Here is a 24,328-nt window from a genome sequence, read left to right on the forward strand (position 1 = left end):
TCAGTGTTTAAATTCTAAAGGCCACACTGTGAATAATGGGCCACACCCCACATGAAAAGGGATGGATGATTTAGCCACAACTGTCCCAAGTGTCTCTAAAGCGAGCCACAGCTGCTATGCCAGGTCATATGCCAGTGTGCCTTGCTCCACACAAGGTTTTATTCCTGAGTATCCATTCTGTTAGTAGGTATGGGTATGTCTCATCACACTAGCTGTCCCTTGTTCTCCATGTTCATGTGCAGAGAGTCACTACAGAGCTCTGCTGCACAGTACACAAGGGGATGAGACAACTGAGTGGTCTCCCTGAAGCTTGCTTCCCTCCACTCACCCATAACATTTTCTGCTGTCTTGGGTGGTGCACACCACAGGGGGCTACATGTTCAAAGCCTCGTGTATTGGGGCAGGGGACTTGTCTTTGTTGTATGTGTGTACACTGCCCAACACAATGCGGTTGTGACATCTATGTGCTACCGCAAAACAAATAAGAAGCAATAAGCAATCACTTTAAAATCAGTTAAAGAAGAGATATTAAAAATAACTTACATAGTCCATCAATTCATGAGCAGCACAGTTTATTGCTAAATGTACATCTATTCCTAGTTCCAGACCTAGATTCCTGCAAGCTGTTTGCAGTAAGATCAGAGGTTGTTCTAGACTATCGCACCCTGTTATTAAGCACCCCAAATGGGATATTCTCTTCAAAACTGATGGCTGGAAATAAAACAGAAACAATGTCTGTATTAACATTTATGTAGCTACAGGACAGTAGGATTTCAGTCAACCTCAGCTCAGAAAAATATAACGTTCTCCCCTCACAACTGATACTGAAAACCTTATGGACAATACCCTATATAAGGAGAGGTTACCGAAAGCTGGTCCATGGAAGGAAGACTAGTCTATGGAACTATGGCTGGTCCCAGGGTTCTGGCTCACCTGTTTCCAGCTGCTACAGTTCATTAAAAGACCACCAAAATACTGTAAAAGCTCTCTTAATATTGCCTTTCCACATAAGCAAATTTTGTAATTGCCAAAAGTCTGTTATGAAATTACAAATGGAAGTTGGTCTGCACATCTGTGATTGCCTTGTGGATACCCTCCCCCGCAATCTCCATTAAGAAGTGGTGCATGCTATGAAAAAAGTTTTCCTTGCTGTAGATTATGCCTTTTCCACACAACTGTTTCCTTTTCCTTCCAACTGTCATTTAAATTTTAAACTCACTTCCCACTCAGTTATCCTTGTCCGTTACCCCAACGTGACACCATTGGAACGTTGAAGAGGTAGTACAGCTCTTTCAAGCCCTCATGAGGAAACAAATTGTTGCGGGAAATATAGCTACGTTATGGTCTTTATCGTGTTGAACATCAGACAAAACGTTTCTCATGTGGGAATATACTAGCCATAAACAGATTTGTACTAAATCAAGTGTCTCAGCTTTGCTTTGGTGCTTAATCAGCTACAAAAATTGTGTTGCTTTATAAACTCTACTGCTATGAATGTTATGTAATAAATGAGTGTTGTAGCTGTGTTAGTCGCAGGATATTAGAGAGACAAGATGGGTGAGGTAATATCTTTTATTGGACTGATGTCTGTTGGTGAGTCAGACAAGCTTTCGAGCTTACATAGAGCTCTCCTTCAGAGACCTCATGGGACTATGTCTGTGTAATAAATGATTCTTTCTTAACAACAGGTGTATGAACTTCAGGCAGAGCCTTTGTACTACAAATTCATTTGTGAGTGCTCTGTGCAGTAGCCCCTGCTTGTCAGCAGGTTACAGCGCATACTACTGAATATACTAGCAGGTACAGCTGAAATCTTAGACTGGTAAACTGATGCTACCACCTAAACAGATTGAGCACAGCTGATCTGAATAACTACAATAGCTGTAGACCTGGGATTCTAAAGAATGACATCATGACGTTGCTAAGGTAACTCAACAGAACTGGGTTCTATTGAGGAAGAAGTTAGTTGGAAGGTGACACAGTATCTCTGCCTAAACTCAAGAGATCTTGAAGGAGTAAGACCCATAAGAAGGAGCAGAAGACTAGCTACAGAGACTGAGTTGGGGACCTTCTCTCAAATATAAAATTTGGAGATGGGTACAGTTCAGATTACTGTGAGATAGAGAGTCTTGTACTGGGATGGAAGAAGTGAAAAGGCAATTTATTTCACTCATAGTTATCTAGATATAGCATTAAGATACGAATATGATCCTGGAATGGATAGTGCATGAGTGAAGCAGTCCACCTGAATGCTATCATATTCCCAGAATAAGGCTTAAGTTTGTATTTTCATATGATTTTTCTAAATAGTTTCTTTTCAATTTCTTTATTTTTGCTTCCTCCTGAGGCCTGGTCTACACCTAAAACTTATGTTGACCTAGCTATGTCACTAAGAGAAGTAGTTAAAATGACCTAAGCCCCAGTACAGATCCTGCTAAGGTTATGTCTATGCTGCAATCAGACACCCGCAGGTAGTCTGTGTCAGCTGACTCGGGCTCACAGGGATTGGGCTTGCAGGGCTGTTTAATTGCGGTGTAGATGTTCAGGCTTGGGCTGGAGCCTGAGTTCTCAGACACTTCAAGTGAGGAGGGCCCCAGAGCTCAGGCTCCAGTACAAGCCCAAACATCTACACTGCAGTTACACAGTCCTTTGGCCTGAGCCCTGCAAGCCTGAGTCAGCTGATGCAGGCCAGCCACTGAGTTTTAATTGCAGTGCAAACATACTCTATGTTTATGGAAAAATTATTCCATCAACCTAGCTACCACCTCTTGAAAGGACGGATTAACTACAGGGACAGGAAAAAATGTCACTATAACAAGTGTCTATACCAGGGGTAGGCAACCTATGACACGCGTGCCAAAGGCGGCACGTGAGCTGATTTTCAGTGGCACTCACACTGCCCAGGTCCTGGCCACCGGTCCGGGAGGCTCTGCAGTTTAATTTAATTTTAAATGAAGCTTCTTAAACATTTTAAAAACCTTATTTACTTTACATACAACAATAGTTTATATATTATAGACTTGTAGAAAGAGACCTTCTAAAAATGTTTAAATGTATTGCTGGCACGCAAAACCTTAAATTAAAGTAAATAAATGAAGACTCGGCACACTTCTGAAAGGTTGCCGACCCCTGGTCAATACTATGGGGCTACCGCAGTACAGCTGCAGTGCCGAAGCTGTGCTGTTGTACCACCTGTAGTGTAGCCAAGCCCTTTGACATCCATCTCTTATTTCATCCTTGTGAACTGTTTAAGTAAAGCAAAAAAGTAGTCTAAAATTCATCTGCCCTAGAAAACAGGCTATGTTTGAACCAGGATGTAACAGGGACTCAGTCTTGAACTGCTATAGGCTAAATGAGTGCCTGCTAGCATTGTGTTATATACAGACAAAGAAACAAAACATAGAAGTCCCTTATATGGATGATTTAAATTACTTAAAACAATGTGCTTTTTGATAAAATAGTATATTGACATTTCATGCATTATGGGGATTTATATACTGCACAGCCAACTCTCAAAATACCATTTTACCAACCGCTTCAGGCTAAAAAAGAATTAAACCAAAACACCCTTCTATATTAAGCAAAAGCCCCAAAACTTCAGTATAACAATCCTCACCCCAAAATCCATTGCTATTTTAATAGCTTTGATTTTAATTGTTTATAATACCTAAATAGACGCTTGACAATACAATTTTCTACTACGTTCAGAGGGGTGTGGTAAATCAAAGGTAGAGTGGTTTCTCAGGTAGTTGTGCTGCCAGGGATAGGAAGCAACACACAGGGACAATCTTTACCTGCAGTTGTCTCAATAATCTATGTAGTGAGAGGGTCATGCTCTCTGCCTCCTCACTGGCCTCCCAAATCCCTCCCCTATGCATATGATGCATCAGGGTCTCCATGTGATGAACCATGTGGAGTACCCCCTCATGTTTTTTGGGGGAAGAGGGGGCAGTGTTAGCTAATAAAATCCAAAAAACACTTCCTATTAGATTATACAAAATGTGTCCTATCTGGAATTTAGAAGTCTTGACTTTGACCTTTTAAAGAGGCCCCTGTCAATGAACATTTTATAACGTAATATGTTTGGGCTTCCTGTTGTTCATAATAATCCTCTGGAAGCTTAAAACTAAAATCTGTTTTCTTACCGGAGCTTTTTTCACTGCACTACGCGCGCTGCCTTTTTTACTGTCTGTTAGCTGAGGGCTGGACTGTTGGCATTGAAGAAAAGCAATGATTTTGTTTGGGAAAATCCAAGAATTACATAATTATTTCAGGGAGAGAAAAGAGAAAAAAAAAAGAGTTGATCAACTTTGATCTCATAACATTAAGTGTACTCCTTTAGGTTAGAAAACATTATTTTGGAAAACACAGAAGAGGAGTACTCTGTGTACAATACAAAGTAATGATGTTGTTTTATTACCACACAATAACTCATCTCCAAATGTTCATTTCAATGAAGAATGTGCATTGCTGCTTTTTCCAGAGAATTTTCATTTTCTATGCCAACTGCACATGTGCTCCCAAAAGTGTGGATCTGGACTGACTATGCACAAGAAGAATAACTAGGGCCTCAATCCTGAAAAAATGTATGCACACACTTAACTTTACACTTTGTCAATAATCCTACTGACTTCAGTAGAACTATTTTGCGTGTAAAGTTAAAGGTGTCTTTGCAGGATCAGGGTCATTTCTTTTATATTGTACCTATGCTAGAATGTGGTTCCTTCTTAGTGCAGTGTTTTTGTAAGGATAATGGAATAGCTGGTTATCTCGTGTTTGTGAAAATGTTCCATTCTACATTTCTCATTAAAGTTCAATGTCACCAAATGGGGTGTGTGTGTGTGTGTGTGTATGTGTGTGTGTGTGTGTGTGAGAGAGAGAGAGACAGAGAGAGATGGCAAAATACACTGTTAACGCACTTAAGGTTGCCTGGCTCATGCCCTTCCAGAATGTCAAGTGCAGTGAAACTAAAACTTCTGAAAACCAGAAAATACAGAGTTAAGATAAATGCCCCCTAGAGCTGGCAATAACCACTGGAAATTATTTGCATGCACTCCAGCTGCATTCACTGTGTAGTGCAGCTGTACTAAGTGGTGGAGGAGTAAAATGGAGTAGCTTGGAAGAGCTGTGATTTTTATATGAAGAGATCTGGGTCTCAGTCCCCTCATGTATGTTATCGAAGGAGAGAGGTTTATGGGTAACTTGAGTTTCCAATCTGCATCATTTCAATACAGAATTGTGTAGGTTATGTCAGTAGCAGGGCACTGGAGTCTTCTTGCCATGGGTATTGACAGTAGAAAGGTGAGATATGAAAGAACTCTGTGGATTTAATGTTGGATAGGGGAAAGTATAGGTTTAGGTGGTATCTTATGTGCAAGTGTGAAGGAGTTGTAAAAGGGTGGGAAGCGATTTGTTAAATTTGACAAGTGTGATACTCTGTCAGGAGAGTAGGCTGCGTGTTTGAGCATAGGGCAAGTCGAAGTAGCACTTGGGAGTGTGTGTGTTATGGGCACCACTCAGAGAGAGGAGAGTTAAGGCTGCATCAGCATTTACCTGAACTCTTATTTCCTGGCTTTCAGACATTTGAGTTTTGCTGAACTCAGTGTTCTGGAAGTGCATGAGATATCATCAGGCAACCTTAACTCTGTTTAAAAAAATTAGAAAATGGCAATAAACTTCATTAACACAAAGAAAAATGTTTGTTAGTAGATGTTTGTGTTCATTCAGACAGTTATAGTTTTCACCTAGGTTTGTAATGGATATGCTTCTGTGGCTAGGTAATAATTAAAAAACCCTAGTTTTATATGGTGCTTTCCATTGGTAGACCTCAAAGAACTTTACGTCATTATCCCCATTTCACAGATGAGAAATTGAGACACTGAGAGGTGAAGTGACTTGCCAACAGTCTCCCAGCAGGCCAGTGGCAGAGCTAGTAATAGTCCCAGTCCAGTAGTCTTCCCACTAGGTCACATAGTTGCAATGTGATTCCTCATAGCTCCTCCCCCATTCCGTACATTTTATTGTCATGGAATAGGGATAATGTTGCAAACGTTTCAAAGCACAATGTGTAGTTGCTACCAGGACCGGTCATAGAAAACTCATCCATGGTCTATATCCCCAAACTTTGATAGTTTTAATGCATAGTGGTTACAATAACTGTAAGAGTTTGAGAGACTTGTGTGTTCCACTCATTCTCCACCCTTTATCCCACCATTCCCCACAACATAAAGCCCCTCCACCAACATTTCCAGCTTCCCATCCCATCCCATCCCATTAAGCCATTAGTTGGCACTTCAGAAGCCAGAAGTTGCTCCTTGCTATCTCCTGCTCTGTGCTGCTGCATGCACATATCACAGGAGCAGCTTACTGGAAGGTGGCACACCAGCTTAGTTATATAGCCCAAGCTGCACTAAGCTAGGCCCTCACACCCATTACCCATCCCAAGCTGGGAATCTGCCCCTGCTTCAGTCAAGCTTCCCCAGCCATGCCCCAAGTCCACCCAATCCAACCCTCCTCCAAACTTGGCTTCCTCCACCGCACGCTCTGGCTAGCCCTTCCCATCCCCGCCCACTCCACACAGAGGTGATATGTATCTTAACTACTCGTTTTCTGGATTTCAGGGAGAAGGGCTCAGACACCCAAAGACAAGCAGGGTCCCCCAGATCCCAGAATACACAGCCAGCAATGGTGTAGAGCTGAGGTGCAGAGCTCCACCATAGTCCAACATGTACACAGAAGGGCTGACAAGCCCCCAGTTCCCTAAACCCCCAACTTCCTCTGCTACCCCTCATATTCTACAACCCCACCTGTCTTTTCCCTTCCCACCCTCTCAGTTCTGACCCTCTCCTCTTTAGTTGAGCCCCCAAGCCCTCTTCCCTTCCCTCCACTCATTTCCATTTATCTCTCCTCCCCATAATACCCCCATCCCTCACAGCAGACCCAACCCTCTCTTCCCTTGTTACCACTTACTCTTGCACCCATCTCACCCCTTCCCTCCCAGTGAGCACTCACATGTGTAATTTATTTTCTTTAAAAAAAAATAGTTACAGTACCTTCTGAGTACTCTGCTACACTTAGATTACATAGCTCAAAAACACCCTTGATATTTATCTTACCCCTTTGCTTACAGGATCCAGCAATCTCATCATTTGTTTCTGAATCTCCAGAAGCCTTTCAATACCCTTTAAATTAAATAACAATAGTCATCCAAAACAGAATCATTATTTTGGATTAAGAATGTAAATAAAAACATGAGAACATTTTCTTTTATTAAAAAAAAAATGTAGATCCTAATGCACACATTCCAGTGCAAATTTTTATTCTGTAGGTCTGATTAGCATACACAAAAATCACAAACTATCCATGCCCTTCTGATTGGTCAAGCTTCTCCAATGTTAGAGGGCCAGTAGCAGTGGTGCTAGGACCAATGATTCCTTGTCTTGCTGAATGGGAGTAGGCAGAACCCTAAGAAGAACCCTACTTGAATTAACAACCAGCAGCCACATTGGTCTGCCCCCTTAAGAGCTAACAGGAGGGGAAAAGCTAGATGACTGCCCCAAAACTCAAAAAGTGATGCAGGCACCAGGAAAGAAGGCTACCTGACTATGTTCCACCCCCATATAACTTCAGCTAAGGGGATGTGCTGAGAGAAAGAGTCTCCAGTGGATAGGATCACAAGCTTGTTGAGGTGATGGTATTCAGGGATCAAATATCATCTATATATCTGTCCATGCCTACTAATCAGCACTTCCCTAGATCTATTTATGTAAGGGCTTGTCTATACAGGGATACTCTGGTAAATTAATCTGAATTAAGTTTTAAAGTGGATTAGTTAAACTGCATGAAACCCCTGGGTGGACGCTCTTATTCAGAATTAAAATGGTCTTAATTTGCTTTAGAGTAATTCACTTTCTGAATCAAAGCGTCCACCCAGGGTTTTAATACAGTTTAACTAACCTACTTTAAATTCACACTTTTAGTTAATTTGGATTAATTTTTCTGAGTGTCTTTTTGTAGACAAGCCCTATGAGATTAGCATCTAAGCACTTCAGAAACACGTATGTATTTATCTTCCACAACTCTGTGAAGTAGGAAAGTATTGTGATCTCCATTTTACAAGCAAGGAATGGAGGCACAAAGAGGTTAAACTCACAGAGGAAGGCTGTGACAGTCAGAAAATAAACCCCAATCTTGAATCACAGTCTACTACTTAACCACAAGACCATCCTTCCTCTTCAACTGAATAGGGAAAAGATTAACCTTCCCCCTTCATAAATCCTATGCCTTCATATTATGTTAATCATGCCTACACAGGTGCACTAGTGGAGGCAGAGGTCACAGTCGATAACATAACTACACAGAGGGCACACTATGCTTGCTACTGCATGTTGTAGCAAAGAATCTCTTGTTGCTCCCCCCTCAAGTACTCAGGAGGCAATAGGTTATGGTGACAATTATAAACAACAAGAGTAAAGCTCAGCTACTTTGTTCAGGTCATTGGCATACAAAACAGAAAGTACAGCTTTAATGTGGGCATCTTGTGCAGATATATTCTTTAATGCCAATACTGTTAAGCAAGTAAGGTGTTGACCCAGCCTGCCCTTATCCACCCTTCCTGCCCTTTAATGGGTTTCTGTTCTTCTCTGTTTTCCCTTCTACATAGTTCCATTTTAAAAACAATTTGTTGGTAAAGATTTTTATATCTTATTGTGTACTTTTCTTGGAGTCATCCTTTAACTGTGTGCTGTGCACTGAATTATATGATTTATTACCTATGAATGGCAAGTTTCATTTTATACAAGCCTATTATATGCTTCCATTTTATTACAAAACTCTGCTGCTGCTTTTAATTGAATTGATTCCTGTGATCTACTAGACACACATACATTATATTTGGAGATCTGCAATATAAAACATTCCATATTCTAACTATTCAGTTCTGCAATAACATTTTGTTAAAGGAACTTTGCCCTCACCCATAAACAGAAATAAATAATCACTTTCTCAGGACTGTATCTAAAAGGTATGAGGTCAATAAATTACGATGTCATAAAATTCAAGTGAAAATAGTAGCATACAGTACTTGTTTAACTGTTAACTCTGTGGGTGGTATGAGCATCACTTCTTTCATTAACTTCAGTTTTCCAGATGATGATTTTCCACAGCTCAACAGAGTGACCATTGGTAGCGGCATAGTCAACTCCTTAGGCAAATCCTGAAATTGAGAAAGCCATGTGAAAATAAGACTGTTTAACTCTTATTGTTTAACCAAGGGTTTTCTTCTTTATTTTCACTACAGATCTGATCCAAAGCCCAATGAAATGAGTGGAAAGATTCCCTCCATTGACCTTAATGAGTTTTGGATTATGTCATATAAGGAGTCATCTGACAATGGATATCAAACTATACAGCTTTTCACTGAACATTCCTGAAGTACACAACTCTGCAACAGTGACTACAGCTAAGACAAAATGAAAAAATATATATACTGACAATTACCGGATCATGTTTCATCAATGCAAGATGTAGGTACAAAGGTGTGTTGTTAATGGTGGCACCAGTTTTAGCAACAGCAAGTGATAATCCTCCAATGGCTATGCTGCCACAGAGCACTGGTTCGATAGGTTCTGCAGGTGAGATTGGTTTCTCTGCAACAGAACTCTTCTTCCCTAATGTGATTAAGAATATTTACGAAATGTTTTCTCGGTTTAAAATTCAGTTGTGTACCTACAATATCAGCATCCTACAAATAAGTAAAATATTGCCATTTAATTGTTATGCATATTAACTGATGTACTAATACAATCTTAAGTATTAATCTGATGTTTATTTCAATTAATCAATGTATTTTTTGTTGTATCTTGCAGCTCTCATCACTTGGGATTATCTTGATCTCCAACTGCACAATGCATTCCACCTCCTTTCTGATTTTAAATCCCTCCTCAAAATTCACTTCCTTCAGCTTGCTTTTAACCACTGATCTCTATATCTTATCTTTTACCCTTCTCTGTATTTAGATGCAATAATCTGATCTTTCAAGCTCCATACACAAAGCACGTTTTGCATGTTCTTTATTTGTTGTAAACCTCATCCCTCCCTTCCCTTCTTGTTTACATCATTTTCTGCATTTATCTAGTTTACATTATAAGCTCAATGAGACAAAGTGCATCTTCTGTTTTCTGCTAAGCAACATTAAGTAGAAGAATATAGCACCCTTAAGCCATGACCTGAAGGGACCAGATTTTCAAGTGTTCAACACCCACAATTTGGGCTAAATTTTTCAAAAGTGCTCAGCATCCAATGTATCTCCTTTGAAAATCTTATCATTTACTTTGGTTCCTAAATACATGCTCTGACCCTTCATACAAGAATCACAGAGCAATTTTCAGTAACAAAATACAAATGCAACAGAGTACATTTATAGTATTGTAAGTGAAGATTCACCAAAATAGGACCTGAACTACATTTACAGCATGTGATAGATTCTACACCATTTATACCTACAGGGTAAAGAGTAGCACAAATAGGGACGCAGTAAGTGAATGATCAAAAGCTAAAGCAAAGAGTTGTTTTGTCCTCCAAAGATTCTTTGTAGGAAAATGCCTTTTGTGCCACATGCAACCAGACAGAGTACATTCTAAAACCAGCTAACGGCAGTTGAGTATCTGCTATTGCTTCACTGTGAGTCAGTAGCCATATCCACTGACTTCTAATAGCCAAAACTGGCTTAAATAAGTGTAAGTTTTTTGATTTTTACATTCAGCAAGAAATCAATGATAACTATTGAAACTAAGTAGTCAATGACATTTGGCTATCAAAACCCACTAAAACTACTGTGTGAAGCAAAAGATGACATCTGAGGATGGACGTGATAACTGTGGATAGCATATCTAATAATCTAAATTGAAAAGTGGATGTATATTTGCATTAATGTGCACATCTATAACACAATATCAAGAAATTACACTGATCTTACACGATAAGTAAGAAGACACTAACAAGATAAACATGATGAGGCAGCAGCAGCAGAGGTGATGGCGCACTCTCCAATTCCACAGAAAGAAGATAATAGAAAGGAGGCCCTTTCTCTGAGGAAGGTCGCATGTAAGTACTCTTGCTCCTTACTTTTGCCCATATATTACCTTTGGTCTCTACCACCCATTTTCCTTTGCTCATACCACTTTCTCTTCCCCCTCCCCTTCGTCATCTTTATTCTTTCTGCTTTTCCTCTCCACACTGCCTCACTGTCTGATTCCCTCTTCACAGACCTCTCCCTTTTCCTCTGTATTCTCAGTTTGCCTTCTTACCTCCATTCTTCCCCCTTTCTTCATTCCGTTTCTGTGTTCCCCAATATCTCTTCTCTTCCCCCATTGTTTCTTCTCCCCATCTTCATTCCACTCGCATTTTCCTGTTTATTCCTATGGTTCCCACTTCCTCCCCCATCATTTTCATTCACATTCTCCTCCATTCTCATTCCCAGGATGAAGAGTAGACACCCCCCTGGCTAGGCCAATCACAATCTGGAAAGAGGCTCCGTTACACTATCCCATGTGGTTGACTGAGCCTACTTTGTTCTCTTCTCCCCCTGCCCCAAGCTTTGCAGTGGAGATGACTTATTCTCATTGCTGACTGGTGCTCTGGGAGAGAGGAACTGTAGCTAGTGGCCAGTAAGGAGGTCTGGGATACAGCTACAAAAGCACTGTAGAGAAGCATTGCTACCTTTCAGTGCCCATCGGGAGCTACAGAAGGTATGCTAGCATCTTTATTGATTACTATCTTGCAAGAAATATTAGAATAAAATCAACTAAAACCTAATTTGACTCCTTTTTTTTTGCCAGATGGTGTTACAGCTGATAAAGCTGGAACATATGCAGGTGCAGAAATTGCTGCTTCTTGTTCTTCCTTTTCAATTGCCTTTCTTTCTTTTTCTTCTTCTACCTTCTTTGCAAAGTATTCACTGATGGGGAAAGAAAAGGCATAATGATTAGTTGCTGTTAAGGATGATTCCCCACTCTGGCACTTTGAGTGCAGAAGGTGGGGGCCTGCAAGGATTCTAAAAATTAATACTGGCGACTCCAGACTTGCATTAAACTCCCAAGGTTACAGCTTCTCTCTGACCTTGGATGGGTAGATGCTGCCACCATCCAAATGCAAAAAAAAAAAAAAGAAAAAACCTTTTGAGAACACAGAAAGGCGCACTTGGGAATTCCTTCCAGTGAGGTACTCTCAAGCACTTTCACACCCAACTCCAGGGAAGAGCTGAGAAAGAAAAACAAAGGAAATCAGCTGTTGCCACCAGCTAATTAAACAACATATACACAAATCTCTTAGAGACACAAAAATCCAATCCTGTTCTTAAAGAAGGTAAATTTTATTAAAAACAAAGAAAATACATCTGGAAATTAGGCTTTTTGCTAGATCAAAAAAAATTTTTTTTTTTAAATTAAGCATCAAGATAGCTCTCTTGAGGTTCAGCTTAAAGGTTACAAGCAAAACAAAAGCACCCGGGGTTAGCACAGAGGAGTCAGTAAGAAATAAAACAAATAAACTAATCGCGTCTTTCTAGACCGCCCCTGACTGACTTACATATCTGGGGTTTCAGATAAGCAATCTCTAGGTATGTCTGATGGTTTTTCATACCTGGCTTAAAGCTTCCTACATCATAGTTCAGCCCGGTTCCTGCTCTGTGTCTCCTCTTTCCGGAGAACAACAACAAATAGATAAAGGGAAAGTAATTTCCCAATTTTAAAAAGTTCTAGCCCTCCCATTGGCTCTTTTAGTCAGGTACTCACTCCCTTTTTTACCTATGGTTTTTTTTAACCCTTTACAGGTAAAGCAAGTAGACAACAGCTAACCAGAGGGATCTTATAGCTAACTGGCTGGGTTTCCATAAAAGGAAGCTACCTTCCACCTTCATTTATCACAGTTGCTTAGGAATATTCTTAGGTAAATGAGGAGCAGGCATGGGCTAGTGGGAAAAGCACATGCTGGGAGATGAAGTAAGATCTATTCATGGTTCTGCTGCTGACTCCTCGTGTGAACCTAGGAAAGTCAATAAACTTATTTGTGCCTCAATCTAGCCATCTCTAAAATAGGTTTAATAATACACATCACAAAGGGATGTTATAAGGCTTAATAGATATGTACTTTGAAAACTTTGGACAGAAGTAACAGAAGGGCAAAGTATACATATTTGAATGAGGGTGGCAATGCTGTTTAGTAATTAAACCTCATTTTTCAGCTATTTCATATCCTATTGAATTGAAACTCAGAGGAGATGGCTTAGTGGTCTAAACAACCAGGTTGAAGTGCAAAAACACCTTCAAACCCAGCAAGATTGACTCAGCTCTTTATCCTTCCAAGGTAAATAATGTGACCTCTATACAGAGAAGACCCTCAAAAGGAAGACTTATTTGCTTTGCATGGATATTAAAAATCCCATGACACTTCCCCAAAGTGTCAGAATTTGGCTTAATTTGCTTATCCAAAAGGTCATCTTTTTCTAGAGTTGATCTCTGGTTATATGGCTGCTACTTTAGAAGTGGCTGTATTTTAGCTGTTTGTATACAATGGAAGCAACATATATAGAGCAGTGTTTTTCAAAGTGGGGTCGCTGCTTGTGTAGGGAAAGCCCCTGGTGGGCCGGGCTGGTTTGTTTACTTGCCCTGTCCGCAGGGCCGGCCGATCGCGGCTCCCACTGGCTGTGGTTCGCCGCTGCAAGCCAACGGGAGCTGCTGGAAGTGGCGGCCAGTATGTCCCTCAGCCCACACTGCTTCCAGCAGCTCCCATTGGTCCAGAGCAGCGAACCACAGCCAAAACACCTTTTGGGGCACTTCAGGTTAGCCTATATTTTTTTCTTACAAAAGACCAGATAAATGTGTTATAAATGGAAAAATATTATCATTCTCCACTGCTTCATAATTTCTCCAAGATCACAAGAAGTTTGTTTGGAAAAATGCAAATGAACTTGATTACAGAATAGGTATTTTCCAAGGAAGCATAAAACAGAAATCAGAAACTTAAAACAGAAACAAAAGGAGATTGACAATGATCCCAAGGTAAGAGCCTTAGATATCTTCTCAGAGGGGCCTACTTTGAAAGAGTACTCCATCAAAACCAGAGATTTGTAAATACACTATGTACAAAATTAATTGCAGTGCTGAGGGCCCATGGAAGGCCTTTCACACCACTTATGTCCTGCAGCACACTAGAGGCAGTGGCCAAGCTGCTGGCTGAGTAAGATTCCAACCAAAGCTCCATGAGCTGCTGAAGGAAAGACCACTGGATCTGTACTACCGCATACTGAAATCAATGGAAAGACTCCCACTGACTTCAATGGGCACTGGATCAGTTCCTTACATGGATCCAACGTGGGGACTATGGCTGATATTCCAGGTCATGTCCAAAAGCAGGGTGTGTGTGTGTTGGAGGTGTATTCCTAACTCCCATCTTTGTATTCTGCACAATGCTGGTTTATCTGGATTTTGTGCAGGCTGGGATGAACTTCACATTATATAAATATACAGCACTGGAAATAATACAGTGCAAGGTTTCTAGTGGCAATAATATCCTAGAAATATTGTGTAGAAAGAATTAGGAATAACATTAGAAAAAATATTGAGATTTTGCACAAATTATTTATTTACAATTATTTGCAAGAATTTGTTTTACTACAGTAAAAATCAGTGAAATAATATGCAAGACCTACCCAAGCAGCTCATCAGCTTTACACTGGTCAGCAGGTTGCAGGTCTCTAAGCATTTCATTCAGTGATCCATTTACCCATTCCAGGGCTCTATTAATAGAGTCATTCCTTTCATTCTCATCAGCATCAATTGCTTCAGGTGAAGCATTTTCAAGGATTTCAGAGTGAGAAGAGATCACAATGGAACAAATGCTCTGCAAAATGATTGTGAAAAGCTTACAGACTCTTCCATTTCTAACTTTGAAATGTCACTTTAAAAGATTAAAATGATATAGGCTTAAACATATCCCCCCTCCCAGGAACTTAACTGATCCCATAATTCAGGCTTTTTCTTGGTTTTTTGTACTTCTGCACTTACAGCTTTCCATCTAAACATTCTCAAACCATTTATGAATATTACTTGTGTTAATTCTCCTGTCACATAATTTGTATACTCATTTTATAGGATGGTAAAGTAAGGTTCAGAGTGAGTCAGTGACTGACCCTGAGCCTGCAGATGTGATCAATGCCAACAGAATTTACATGCACATGGTGTCTCAGTCCAGTCCCAATTCAGTGAGGCTCTGCATGGAGATAGAGATCAGATTATAGAATCTGGACCTAAAACAGTGACAGCACCAGGAATAGACCCAGGAGTCCTAGTTTGTGTTTTAACCACTAGAATGCTATTTTCACTGTGAGACAAGGTGGGTGAGGTAATATCTTTTATTGGACAAACTTCTTTTGGTAAGAGAGACAAGCATTCAAGTTACTCAGAGCTCTTCTTCAGGTCTGCTGAAGTATGAACGTCTCTGTGCAAGTTAGTGTTTTTCCAGATCTTTCAGCAATAGAAATTCTTTACAAATATTACTGACAATAGATTGCCAAATGTACAAAACAAAATTGGAAAAAAGAGGACCATAGGTAACTTTAAAAAAAAAATTCAAAACCTCGCATCCATTTTCTCTTCTGAAACAAGCATCTGCCAAAATAAGTTTCATAAGTGTTATTTACCTGGCAATATTATAGGAAGATGTGGCTATAAATTACATTAACAACTGAGGGTGAATGACAGTATCAAACATGAATAAATGCTGGTGAATCATGGTTAAGGATACAATTCTGTCACAGAGGTAATGGATTCTGTGACTTTCTGGGACCTCCGTGACGTCTTCTAGGGCAGAGCTAGAGCAGCTGTCAGCCCTGGAGCCACCGGAACAGTGGCTCCAGAATAGCTGCGGTGGAACAGCGGTCCCTGGCCCACTGGAGCAGCAGCTGGGATTGGATCAGTCCCTGTGGGGCTGGATCAGCAGTGGTCAGCCCCAGCCGCAGGAGCAGCAGCAGGGTTGGAGCAGCGGAAAGCCCCGGCAGCACTGTTTGTCCCCCTCTATCCACCTGGGTATTTTTAGTAAAAGTCAGGGACAGGTCGTGGGCTTCCATGAATTTTTGTTTATTGCCCATAACCTGTCCCTGACTTTTACTAAAAATACCCGTGACAGAATCTTAATCTTAACCATGGTACAAGGGCTGTCTATTGCTGAAGTCAAAAGTGTCATATAATGACAATGTGACCTGTAAAACGAACTCCATTTTGATCAGTGACTAACTACTGTGCATCCGTTACAGATTTCCTAAGGATGATTGCATTAAGGATCAAAAAGTCCCGTGGCACCTTATAGACTAATACGTCTGACGAAGTGGGTATTCATCCATGAAAGCTTATGGTCCAATACATCTGTTAGTCTATAACAGTGTTTCTCAAACTAGGGTCGCCACTTGTGTAGGGAAAAGCCCCTGGCGGGCCGGGCTGGTTTGTTTACCTTGCCCTGACCACAGGTCAGGCTGATCGTGGCTCCCATTGGCTGTGGTTCGCCGCTGCTGGCCAATGGGAGCTGCTGGAAGTGACAGCCAGTATGTCCCTCGGCCCGTGCCGCTTCCAGCAGCTCCCATTGGCCTGGAGCAGCGAATTGCGGCCAGTGGGAGCCATGATCGGCGGGACCTGCAGACAGGGCAGGTAAACAAACCAGCCCGGGGCTTTTCCCTACACAAGTGGCGACCCCAGTTTGAGAAACACTGGTCTATAAGGTGCCACAGGACTCTTTGTTGCTTTTTACAGATCCAGACTAACACAGCTACCCCTCTGATACTCTGCATTAAGGATGTTAGACAAAATGAACCTTAAATACTTTTCAAACTGGATTAAAAAAATAATACATAAATGGTCTCCTTTTCTGAGCATTTTCAATGAAGTAAATCATAGTTCTACTTCTAGGAGAGTGTAAACAGCTACCATCTGTAGTGAAGCAGAGAAATAAGATGGGTGAGGTAATATCTTTTATTGGACCAACCTCTCTTGGTGAGAGAGACAAGCTTTTAAACTTACATAGAGCTCTTGAGTTCAGGGAGTATATCAGCTATATACACCGCTAGCTTGATATAACGCCACCCGATATAACACGAATTTGGACATAACGCAGTAAAGCAGTGCTCCGGAGGGGCGGGGCTGTGCACTCCGGTGGATCAAAGCAAGTTCAATATAACACAGTTTCACCTATAACGCGGTAAGATTTTTTGGCTCCCAAGGACAGCGTTATATCGAGGTAGAGGTATATAACATGGAATACGTTGTTTAGCATAACTAGTTAACACATGTTTCAATGGACCATTCAAGGTGAAGGGTCTTCTAACATCCCTCCATTCATTGGGGGGAAGGGGTAAAAAAAAAGTAGCTTGGGGGTAACGGGTTGTTAGTGGGATATAGATTGTTGTAATAAGCCATAAATCCAGTGTCTCTATTCAGCCATCTATGGAACAACCCTGGATGGTAATGCGGAATAATGCTAATGTGAGGGGAACATGGCACTAGTCTTGAATTTCTGGAACACAACAATATTTTGAATGGAGTAAAACATACATTTCCCTAAACTCGCAGGGTGAAAACCGTTCATTCACATGAACTGTGTTAATACTAGACGGCATGCTTTTTTTTCTGAAATACAGTAGTGTAATAGGAATAGAAAGAGATGTAGCTCAAAACATCTGAATGAAAATAAATGAAGAGTAAAAAACAAGCAGAGCTATCTCCAAGAACAGGGACAGCCCTGATCCTGCAAACACATATATGTTTATGTTTAAGCACAAGAATAATTCTGTTGACTTCTGTGGGGCTACTGAGCACATGCGTGAGTGTTTGCAGGACAGCAGCCTCATCTAGAATATTGCCAGTGTAAGAAGACTGAGAAAGGTGCCATTGAGACATTTTAAAGAAAGAAAAGCAAGACACAGAACTCCAAAACTCATGTTATGTAGGGGGGATGAGTTAAATTAGGGTCCAAGTGTGAGAAATGCTAAAAGCTATCTCCTGTCACCATTGGAGTCAAGAGGAGTTTTTACTTATGGTTGCTGTGGCAGTATAACAGGGCAAGGACCGGGGTACAATTATATGACAAACGACAACATACATCAATGTAATATCAGACGTGGGTTACAAATTAAAATATAAACAAAGCATTATTATTCCAAAAAGAGTAAATGTAGTTAATTTTCACCAGAGTTTTGGTACTTCTGATTTACAAAAGTAATTCATTCAGCAACTTGATCCACATTTAACTCCTCCATTTTGTTTCATTAATTAAAATGAGCCATCATTAACAATGGTGGAGATGAGCATCTCTCTGTAATGTCCTGTTAGGATATATAAGAAAATAAGATGTAGCTCATACCTTCTCATGGTTTTTAACTGTGCAAAATATTTCCACTTCTAATGTTGGTCGACCAACTCCATCAAGTACCTTCCTTCCAATTAATTTGCATATTACTGGAGGTTTTGAAAATTTAGAGAAGTAGTTAGCCTTGAAGAAAAGAGAGAGTTTGATTAATAATATCAGTTTCTGTGTAAATAAGTCTTTCATTTTATGTTAGCATTAAATCCATCATTGAGTAAATCTATTTTTGTGTCTTGATATTCATCAGGATACTTTAGTATTCTTACTCCTACATTGTGTGCTTAAGAGCCAGCCACTCTAGAATCTGGGCGTATACTTACTGCTGACAATCTATATAGCACTATTCATTTCTATTCAGGTTCATATTGTGACAGATATTACAGCCCCATGCCATACAGCTGAGGAATATTGTATTAAATTTATGAATGGTTTATGTATGATTGTGTCCTACTTCATGGGGGAGGGTTACCACAGCTCCTCCAGAAATTTAAAAACAGTAGGAGCTGACTACTCCTAGGATTATATGCAACTCCAAGGCCTGGTCTACACTAGGGTGGGGGGTCGAACTAAGGTATGCGACTTCAGCTACGCGAATAGCGTAGCTGAAGTCGAACTACCTTAGTTCGAACTTCTTACCTGTCCAGACGCCGCGGGATCGAAGTCCGCGGCTCCCCCGTCGACTCCGCCGCCGCCGTTCACGGTGGTGGAGTTCCGGAGTCGACGGGAGCACGTTTGGAGTTCGAACTATCACGTCTAGATTAGACGCGATAGTTCGAACTCCGAGAAGTCGAACGCTACCCGTCGACCCGGCGGTAAGTATGGACGTACCCCAAGACATACCACCCCCCTGGGGGCGGTTTGCATATACTGTTTTAGGCTGGGTTTTCCAGAGACTAGGAAACAAAGAAAGGGCTTTCAAAGAATGAGCTTGAATTCACCTGTGACCTTACTTTTGATTCAGCAAATGGAGAGCACCACAGATCCTAGGGGGACACCAACCCTGGAGGGTGGGGTTGGAAGTGTGTTGACCTATCTGGGCCCCCTAAGACTGATGGATTATTTCTCGTATGTTTATTAATAAGCATGTCAGAACTTTCATTGTTTTTTATGTTTTCTCTGTGATGCTTTTACCCTAAGAATAAATGTGCTCTGCTGAGAAAAAGCTGCATGGTAACTTGTAATTAGGCTTGGCAGGATTCAGTTTTAATCAATAACGGTCAGTAAACATCCATTTCAGCTGACACACTGCAGTCAACTGAAAAAATATCAATTGGTACCAGACAGGGCATCTGTAGGGATCTGGCGTCGCTGGCCCTTAAGCAGTGCAGGGAGCCCTCTGCAACCTTGCTGTCATGGGAGTGAGTAAGCTGGTGCCAGCCAGGGAGGAGGCCACTCCACTGCTGAATGCCTCCTGTGGCAGTACAGGGAGCCCTCAATAGCCCTTGTGGCACTGGAGTGCTAAGAGACTCTGTTCTGCCCTGCCAGGAACGCAGCCTCCCCCATACTTTGTGCCTGCAGGGATTGGGTGTCACCAGCCCAGCAGCTCTGTTGTCACTGTAGTGAGGGAGCAGGGCCATGACACCAGAGTTGCAGAGGGCTCCCTGCATGGCCACATGACTGGTGACACCTGATCCCTGCAGGCACAATGTGTGGGGGGAGGCTGTGGTTGTCCTGATCTAGAGAAGCAGAGACCACCAGCCAGAACTGCAAAGATGAGGATGAGCCCCCAGCTATAGGGGAGGCCATCCTGCTGCTGAACAGTTCCGGCTCGGGAACAGCTCCCACACCTCTGGCTGGTGAGTGAGTGGGTGGGGTCGGTGACATCCAATCCCTGCAGACACAAGGTGCAGAGAAGGATGTGGTTCTGGCTTGGAGGAGTTGTCCCTGGACATGGTGGTGGCTCTGTCCCTAGATGACAACTCTGCCTCGTGGCCCTAGTCTGGCCTGAGCTCTGCTTTCCCTCACCAGGACCCCAGTCTTCCCTGCACTTTGTGCCTGCAGGGATCCAGTGCCACTGGCCCCTCAGCTATGCAGGGAACCCTCTGCAGCTCTGCTATCATGGCTCCATTCGCTCATGCACCAACCAAGAGTGTGAGAGCCATTCCCAGGCAGGAACTGTTCAGTAGCAGGGTAGCTTCCCTGTGGCTGGGGCTCATGCTCCTCCTTACCAGTCCCAGCTGGGAGTCTCTACTCCAAATGCAAGGGGCCAGGACAACTGAAGCTTACCCCGTACCTTGCACCCTGGGGTCTTTGGCCCCTCAGCTTCACAAGGACCTCCTGCATCCCCACTGTCAGCACTGCCCTAATCTGAACACTGTCCTGCACAGCTATTAAAATAAAAAGAGTTAAATAAAAAAAATCTTAAAAATGCAAATTGATCATCAAACAAATCTTAAATAAAAATCGATAATCCACAATTAGAAAAAAATAAACATCTAATTCTGCGAAGCTTACTTGTAACTACTGGCAATACACTGTTCATAGCCCTCAGAAAGAAAGCAATGCACAGGTGCTGGCTGTTGGACCGAATGGCTTGCTGAGGATATCACAGTGTTTGGCAGGGGGTGTGCATCCTTAAAGCTCCTGGTCAGAAGGGTGTAGAACATGGGTTCCTGCCCAGAGACAGGTGATGGCTGTAAGACTGGCAATCCTGGAGTGGACCATGGAGGAGGAATAAAGGTGCAGTTACTCCTGAAACTGACACACAAAATAAGCCCCTCACTGCCTGATGGCCCACAGAGGAGTTTCTGATGTTGCAGATGTAGGGCACTCTGTCCTTGAATAAGCCATGTGAAAAAAGACTGTACCTGTCTGTCTCTAGAAAGCAGAGGGGGAAAGGCAGAGGAGAAAGCCAGCCTACTCAAGAACAACTCTGCTAAAGCCATTTGGAGGATGACTCACAGGCTCTGGCCTTAAAGGAGCATTAAATATCCGGTAACACTTCTTAATTTATTAGCTAACTGGTCAACTAAATATTAATGTACAGTACTTTGAAGATGTAAAATGTTATAGATCCCATTTAAGCTCTAAGTGTTCCTGAAAAAAACACTATCAAACAATCCTGGTGGCTCAAAAAAGCCACCTTCTTTCAAAAAGAGGTTCTCATATGCAGTGCTATGCATACACTGTTACTGAGGGCATCATGTCTGCCACTTTTGCCTTAATTGTTGTATGCAGTGTGGTTGTAGCCATGTTGGTCCCAGGATATTAGACAAAGTGGGTGACATAATATCTTTTATTAGATCAACTTTTGTTGGTCTCTTGTCTATCTCACCAACAGAAGTTGGTCCAATAAAAGATATTACCTCACCTGCCTTATCACTTTTGCCTTCATAATAGAAGTTAATTAGAGGAAGAATATTTCTAAGTTTATAGAGGAAGCAAATGAGAGATCTGACTTCAAGAAAAAGGATAGAGAAAAAAAGATTGTTTGTGAATGCCTCTCTTGCCCAAGAGAAGCATTTCATTGTCTCAGCTTTGTTTCAGCTGAATATGTAGATGATATCACAAGCTGACTTGGTCAAGATGCCATAGGAATCATTAGTTATTTACAGTTGAGTTCCATCTGTGTTAATATGTTAAATGCCCAAGAGGGAAAAGACAAGACTAAGAACTAAATCTTGTGGGTTTCTAAAGAGAGCTGGTCTTAGCAAAGAAGAGGAATCATCACCAAATCCAGGGAGTGATTTGTGAGGTAGGAATTGAACCATAACGTGGAAACTAGAAACACCAGCGTAGCTATGGATGCAGTCCTGGTGAATAGAGTGGTACACAGTGTGGAAACTGCAGTGAGGAGGCAGAGGTATACCTAACAAGTATCATAAAAAAAAAAATCAACTATCACAGCATGATAGAATTTTGTTTGATTTACCTTCTTTCTAGTAAAACATAATCTGGAAATAGTGGTCACACCTTATCGGGGAAAGTAATGAAACTTAAGGTCAACATGGAACAATGCAATGAATAATACCTGAGATGCAGCAAAGAATCCTGTGGCACCTTATAGACTAACAGACGTTGTGCAGCATGAGCTTTCGTGGGTGAGTACCCACTTCTTCGGATGCAAGTAGTGGAAATTTCCAGGGGCAGGTTTATATATGCAAGCAAGAAGCAAGCTAGAGATAACGAGGTTAGTTCAATCAGGGAGGATGAGGCCCTGTTCTAGCAGTTAAGTGAAAACCAAGGGAGGAGAAACTGGTTCGCAGTTTCTAAACTAACCTGTTTCTGAACTAACCTCGTTATCTCTAGCTTGCTTCTTGCTTGCATATATAAACCTGCCCCTGGAAATTTCCACTACTTGCATCCGAAGAAGTGGGTATTCACCCACGAAAGCTCACGCTGCAAAACGTCTGTTAGTCTATAAGGTGCCACGGGATTCTTTGCTGCTTCTACAGAACCAGACTAACACGGCTACCCCTCTGATACTTAATACCTGAGATGTAAGACTTCATTATCATAGACACATTTGTATAAGAGGAAGCATTGGAAGGCAATCTTTTTTAAACAGCTTCTGGAGTATGGAGTTGGCCATTCCACTATTATACTAAGTGGATATTTTATTGGCCACACTAGTTCTCTGCTGCTGGCCAGAGCTTTGCTGAACAGCTGCAGGGTAAAGCTCGCCTGATTCTTGTCCATTTTACTGAGGCCCACAGGGATCAGAATACCAATATAAGTGTGAAAACTAACCAGACTCCCTTTATCTTCATTCTTATGATGCATGGCAGAGGTTTGCACAACAGTTGTGGCTGTGGGAGCATCTGCCTACAGTCTCAAAAGAAAATGCTTTTCAATCTCTTGTTAGTTCAATCGAGCTAGTTTAACATGATTGAATAGCTCTGTTAAAGGGGCCATCTAATACTGCCATTCCAGCAGTGTCAACCCCAAGCATCCAAAAACCATGCCCCAGGCCTTAAACTGTGACAGATCTGTTTTAAGCTAAAATAAAAGGAAGGGTCACTTTGTCCTCTGGTTTCTGGGCTGCTAGGGTGCAGGTAGGTCTCATTATTAAGCTTTGCTCCACAACCAGGAGGGCTGATCATTCTTTTGGTGGAAACTGAAATTGTCACCTAATCCCAAGAATCCAGGAGCTGGGGCTTTATGAAAAACAGCCAAGAGCTGAGCCTGGCAGTAATGTCGAGCAAGCTGGTGCCCTTAGGCTCGAGCACCATCTCATGGGAAGGTCAGTCTGGTGGCGGCTGGAGCAGGGCCACAGCACCCCAGGCCAGGAGGCTAGTACCCCCCAGGTCCACCTGCCTCATCCCTCTGCCCCTGCCAAGGGGGGGAAGCCTCGTTCTCACTCCCTCGCCCTGAGCAGAGCTCCTAGCCTCAACCTTACCCCGCCCACTTGTATTTGCGCGGGGGATTATGGGATCTGTCAAGGGGGGGCGGGGAGAGGTAGTGCAGCGCCTGCGCATTAGCCACCCGCCACCCCCGCGCAGTACTCCCCCCCGGGTAGGTACCAGGTGGCCGTAGAGGTCCGGAGGGCGCAGGTAGAACGTGGCGTTGAGCGCCTCCTTCAGCCGTTGCGGGACCTCGTTGCTCCGATAATACTCGGCCGCCTGGTGCCTGAGTTCGGGGAGGTGCCGCCGCTGCCGCAGCTCGCGTTCCCCGCCGGGCTCCATGGGGCCGCGAAGGCTGCTGCTAGGAGACGGAGCGCGTTCCCTCAGCGCCGACTTCTCGCGCGACGGTGGCCTTCCGCGCGCCCTCTGCGAGGAGTCGGGGGTCAGACCTCCTCCCCCCCTCTCTCAGCCTGGGGGCCGGGACGCCTGGGTTCTCTCCCCGCCTCCGCCAGTGAGCTGCTGTGTGTCCCTGGGCAAGTCACCTACCGGCCCTTCAGCTTTCCCCAGGAGCCAAACGGGGATGAGGGTATTTGCTCTGCCTCATAAGTGGCCTTTGGGCCACAGGTGACTAGTGAGTA

The 24,328-nt window shown here is 42.5% G+C and overlaps 1 protein-coding gene and 1 long non-coding RNA gene across 6 annotated transcripts in view; one reads left to right on the top strand and one right to left on the bottom strand.

Moving 5' to 3' along the window:
* Positions 1-24,067, bottom strand: part of ENO4 (enolase 4) — a 33,019-nt gene extending 8,952 nt beyond the window's left edge. The window contains exons 1-10 of one of the 5 annotated variants that reach the window (XM_045025639.1): positions 23,871-24,062; positions 23,098-23,172; positions 18,406-18,534; positions 14,708-14,898; positions 11,811-11,956; positions 9,499-9,668; positions 9,083-9,214; positions 7,116-7,181; positions 4,146-4,208; positions 544-711 (exon numbers count right to left, since the gene is read on the bottom strand). In XM_045025639.1, the coding sequence (XP_044881574.1) occupies positions 544-711; positions 4,146-4,208; positions 7,116-7,181; positions 9,083-9,214; positions 9,499-9,668; positions 11,811-11,956; positions 14,708-14,898; positions 18,406-18,534; positions 23,098-23,172; positions 23,871-24,032 (1,302 nt within the window). In that variant the 5' untranslated portion in view covers positions 24,033-24,062. Of the gene's footprint in view, positions 1-543; positions 712-4,145; positions 4,209-7,115; positions 7,182-9,082; positions 9,215-9,498; positions 9,669-11,810; positions 11,957-14,707; positions 14,899-18,405; positions 18,535-23,097; positions 23,173-23,870 lie in introns of all 5 variants that reach the window. The other 4 variants (XM_045025642.1, XM_045025641.1, XM_045025640.1 and 1 more) reach the window with 4 other exon arrangements.
* LOC123375056 lies at positions 1,957-10,482 on the top strand. The gene is made up of 3 exons (XR_006581301.1): positions 1,957-2,097; positions 9,299-9,632; positions 9,867-10,482. It is a non-coding gene; the product is annotated as an uncharacterized LOC123375056 (long non-coding RNA).
* Positions 24,068-24,328: the final 261 nt, after the last annotated feature.

Source organism: Mauremys mutica, chromosome 7 (genome assembly GCF_020497125.1).
Source record: "Mauremys mutica isolate MM-2020 ecotype Southern chromosome 7, ASM2049712v1, whole genome shotgun sequence".
Classification (NCBI taxonomy): Eukaryota; Metazoa; Chordata; order Testudines; family Geoemydidae; genus Mauremys; species Mauremys mutica.